The sequence below is a fragment of the Anopheles nili genome, chromosome 2 (assembly GCF_943737925.1).
Source record: "Anopheles nili chromosome 2, idAnoNiliSN_F5_01, whole genome shotgun sequence".
NCBI classification, from domain to species: Eukaryota; Metazoa; Arthropoda; class Insecta; order Diptera; family Culicidae; genus Anopheles; species Anopheles nili.
In genome coordinates this window covers 65,125,715-65,129,166 of record NC_071291.1, presented here as the reverse complement: position 1 = coordinate 65,129,166, position 3,452 = coordinate 65,125,715, and the positions used below count along the sequence as shown (strand labels likewise).

General features: G+C 48.0%; 1 protein-coding gene across 1 annotated transcript; it reads left to right on the top strand.

The window, feature by feature from the left end:
• The first annotated feature begins 928 nt into the window (after positions 1-928).
• LOC128728351 (uncharacterized) lies at positions 929-2,752 on the top strand. Its single transcript, XM_053821978.1, has 2 exons — positions 929-1,096; positions 2,708-2,752. The coding sequence occupies exons 1-2, from the start codon at positions 929-931 to the stop codon at positions 2,750-2,752; spliced, it is 213 nt and encodes a 70-aa protein (XP_053677953.1).
• The last annotated feature ends 700 nt before the right edge of the window (positions 2,753-3,452 follow it).

Here is a 3,452-nt window from a genome sequence, read left to right as displayed (position 1 = left end):
GGCGCAGCCGAGAAAACAGAAAAGCATCGTCACCAGCAGCAGCAGCACCACCACCACCGTACAGCAGCGGCCACGCGATCTCGGTTGCCGGCACTGCTACTGAGCGCCATCGCTGCTCTCCATCACCAACAGCGTCATCTGGCCTTTTCCCTGGGTAGACGGCAGCTTTTGCCATTTCCTCACTTGCGGCACAACACCACCAGCAGCTTTTCCGGGGAAGCTTTTCCCAGCTCTACTCGCTTCCACCAAACACGCTCATAGGCGCATCTCTCTCTCTCGAAGAGGGTGGGTGTGGCCGTGGAAAGTGGCAAGGCAGTGAAAAAAGTGCTTGAAATTGTAGCTCCTCAAAAAAAAGGGATAGCGGATCGGAAAAAAGCTTCGAGCGAAAAACGCCGTAGGTGCGAATGTAAAGGCGTAGCCTCGTCGCGTGTGTATGTGTGTGTGTGTGTGCGTGTATTTATGTGTGCATCCTCTGTGCAGTGACGAGCGAAGGATCGGTGGTAGATTGTAAGGGCCATGTGCGAATAGGGTGCGGAAGTGTGACGTCAGCAGTGTGCATGCCTTCAGCCTTTCCGGGTTGATGAATAAATATTGAAATCTAATCTGGAAAAAAAATATCAAAATAAATAGAACCCGCCCGCGCCCATTCGGAAGCGTGAGTGTGCGCGATTTGGCGAACGTGTGTGCAAGAAAAACGAAAAGCTTCTCCGCTCGACGGAAGGAGGGAGCGCGTTTTTAAGTAAAGAAAGCGTCAAAACCAACCGCGCTTGGGAGTGCAATTTTGCGAGTGGCTCCCTCGCTGGTGTGCAAGTGAAAACATACCGTCGCGTGTGTGTGTTTGCGCGAGAGGGTCGCAAACGCGTGTGTGTGCGTGTGTGTGTGTGATTTTTGTGTACGAGCTTTCAGCTTCTGCGACCCACCCGGCAAGATGTCGGCGACGATGCGAACCACCCTGCAGACGGTGCCGGAATCGCTACCGGCTGACCACATCACGAACAGTGGCGCCCCGGTTCAGTGTGCCGCCCAGATGGAACCGAAATCGCACTCGCACAGCAACTCGGCCGGCAACAAATCGATCCGCTCCAGCACCAGCCGGGTAAGTAGCACTTTTGCTCTCGATCCAACGCGCTCCCCATTTCCATTCCGAGCCGGGGTTTTCGCCATTTCCATCGCCTTGGGGAAGTGCTCGTCCTGGAGAGCTTTTCGATGGCGGATCGTCCCCGAAAAGGATCTATGTTGTCTGAGTGTGCTTTACACATGGGGCATGGTGGACAAGGATGTGGGTAATATGTGCTGTTGGAAGAAGGAGAGGGAAATAGCACAAAAACAAGGGAGGGCGAAGGAAAAATCTCCCTCTGGGAGCTCATTTTGTGGCGTATCCTCGATGTGCTGATGTACAAAAACATGCTGTCAATTTTAATGTATCACTCTGAAATTGTCGCTAGTCGTCTATTGTAGGGCTTTGCCCTTGTCGTTGGAATTCGTTGGTTCGTTCGTTCGTTTAATCGTTGGTTGGTGTTGGTAAACAAAATCGTTTGTCCTGCGCATCGGGATTAGAAATCACCATTTGTCCTTCAATGCGGAATCGGTTTTTCTTAGATATTACTCAGATTAAGATATGTATTTATAAGCTGTGTTATGTAACCCAAAATTCCATTAAAAATCAAGAAGCTTTTTTGACATGATGCATTTACAAACTGCAGCATGACAGGTGTACTACGTAAATAAAGATATTTTTCTAATTTTCACTAAAAAGCTCAATCAATTTACTAAATTTGTGTACCAATTCACTCGTCTTCTCAGTCTTATGGTAAAGGTAGCAGAAAGTGGGTTAGTTTTGCCTACCAAGGAAATTAATATTTGATGGAGATAGAATAAATTAATGTTTCTACAGGAGCTGCATGTTAAAGTAATCGTGATAGACGTTCACTTTTGCCGCTTTTCAGAGTAAACGAACGTACGTCTGTCTCGTTTGAAGTCTAAAAAATCGTAAAACCAAAAACGACAGAGCTTGATGTGGAACCGGTGTACATAAAGCCGTTCCCAACTCACAAAGAATCGTGGATGGAGGTATGCTCACGGATGGGCAAATGGGATTCAGGGAATGTTATCCAATCTAGCCCAGCTGATGCTCCCCTTTGCAACGGTTCGGAGTTTTATCGAATCGTGTGCGGTTCCGCTTGCAAGAGCCAGGCAGAAGAAGAAAAAAAAAACGATAACCTTTTTCGTTTGCTAGAAATGGCTTGGCTGGTAAAAGAAAAAGAAAGAATGAAATGTACCGAGAGTGCATTTCCTCCACCGTTTCCGGTCGCCATTTTTTGTCGTTTTGGGCAAAAAGTGATGTCTTTCCTTTTTGCCCTTCTTATCGTACCGGTACGGCTGACATTGCGCTCACCGGGCGGGAAGTAGATAAAATCAATAATGCAAAAACTTCTTCCTTGGAAAGCAGGAACGTAAACACACGTACACAGAGCCATCAATTTCCGTCGAGTGGAAGGAATGGCCCCGGGGGTGGTTTGGAGACTCATCACCGAAAACCATTCCGGGGAAATGGAGCATCGTAAATAAACTCCCAGCAAACACGGCAATCCGGAGCGGTTTCGAAGTAGAAATGTGGGCGAGCTTCTGCTTTAACATCTCCCGTATGGTTTGGTGGGATGTTTCGGGCTCTTTTTTCCCTCTCAATTCCCACGCGACGGTTCGACAGTTGAAACAAGAAGAAAACATTAACGAAATACCGCCATTTGTGTGATACTGCCTGATGCTATTTCTCCTCAGCGAAGGATCCACTTGTCCTTGCAAGCGACGGCAGGATAATTCTCTAGTGAAAGCCAACTTTTCGCGAGATTGATAGCCGTGAATCAAACTTTTCCCAAAAAAGAAAACACACACCCCCCACAAAAGCAGACGCTAGCATTCTTATCAGCACCGTTCTTTTTCTACTTCACGCTCTCCATTACTGGTATATGATGCGTGTGGCCATGGCAAATGTGTTCACAATTCGTTTACCAACCGGCTCCTCACGTTTCCCATGTACGGCGCGCTTTTTTTCTACTCCCTAAAGCGTGGAAAACAGCTGCCCTAATGGGTCTTTTTCTCTTTCGCCTTTTCACGCCTCGGGAAAACCGCACCAATCATTATCGCACGCGGCGAGCTCTAGCTGCCCTTCGGGAGGATGCTAATGCTGGCGAAAAGAAGTTACGAAAATCCAGTCGAGTGTGGGTTTTTTTCCCCCACTCATCTGCCTTCTCCCCTACACGATGGGTTGTAATTTTATCTAACGATGCTAGAAATCATAATAACGCAAACTCAATTCATTTATTTTCCGTTTTCCTCCGCCCGTAAACGAATGAACCGCGAGCCGTGCCCACCGGGTGTGTGCGTATGCGTGCGTTTGTTTATGAGACCTTCGTTCGTGAAGGCTAGGCTCTCGAGGCGTTTCCCTGATGGGG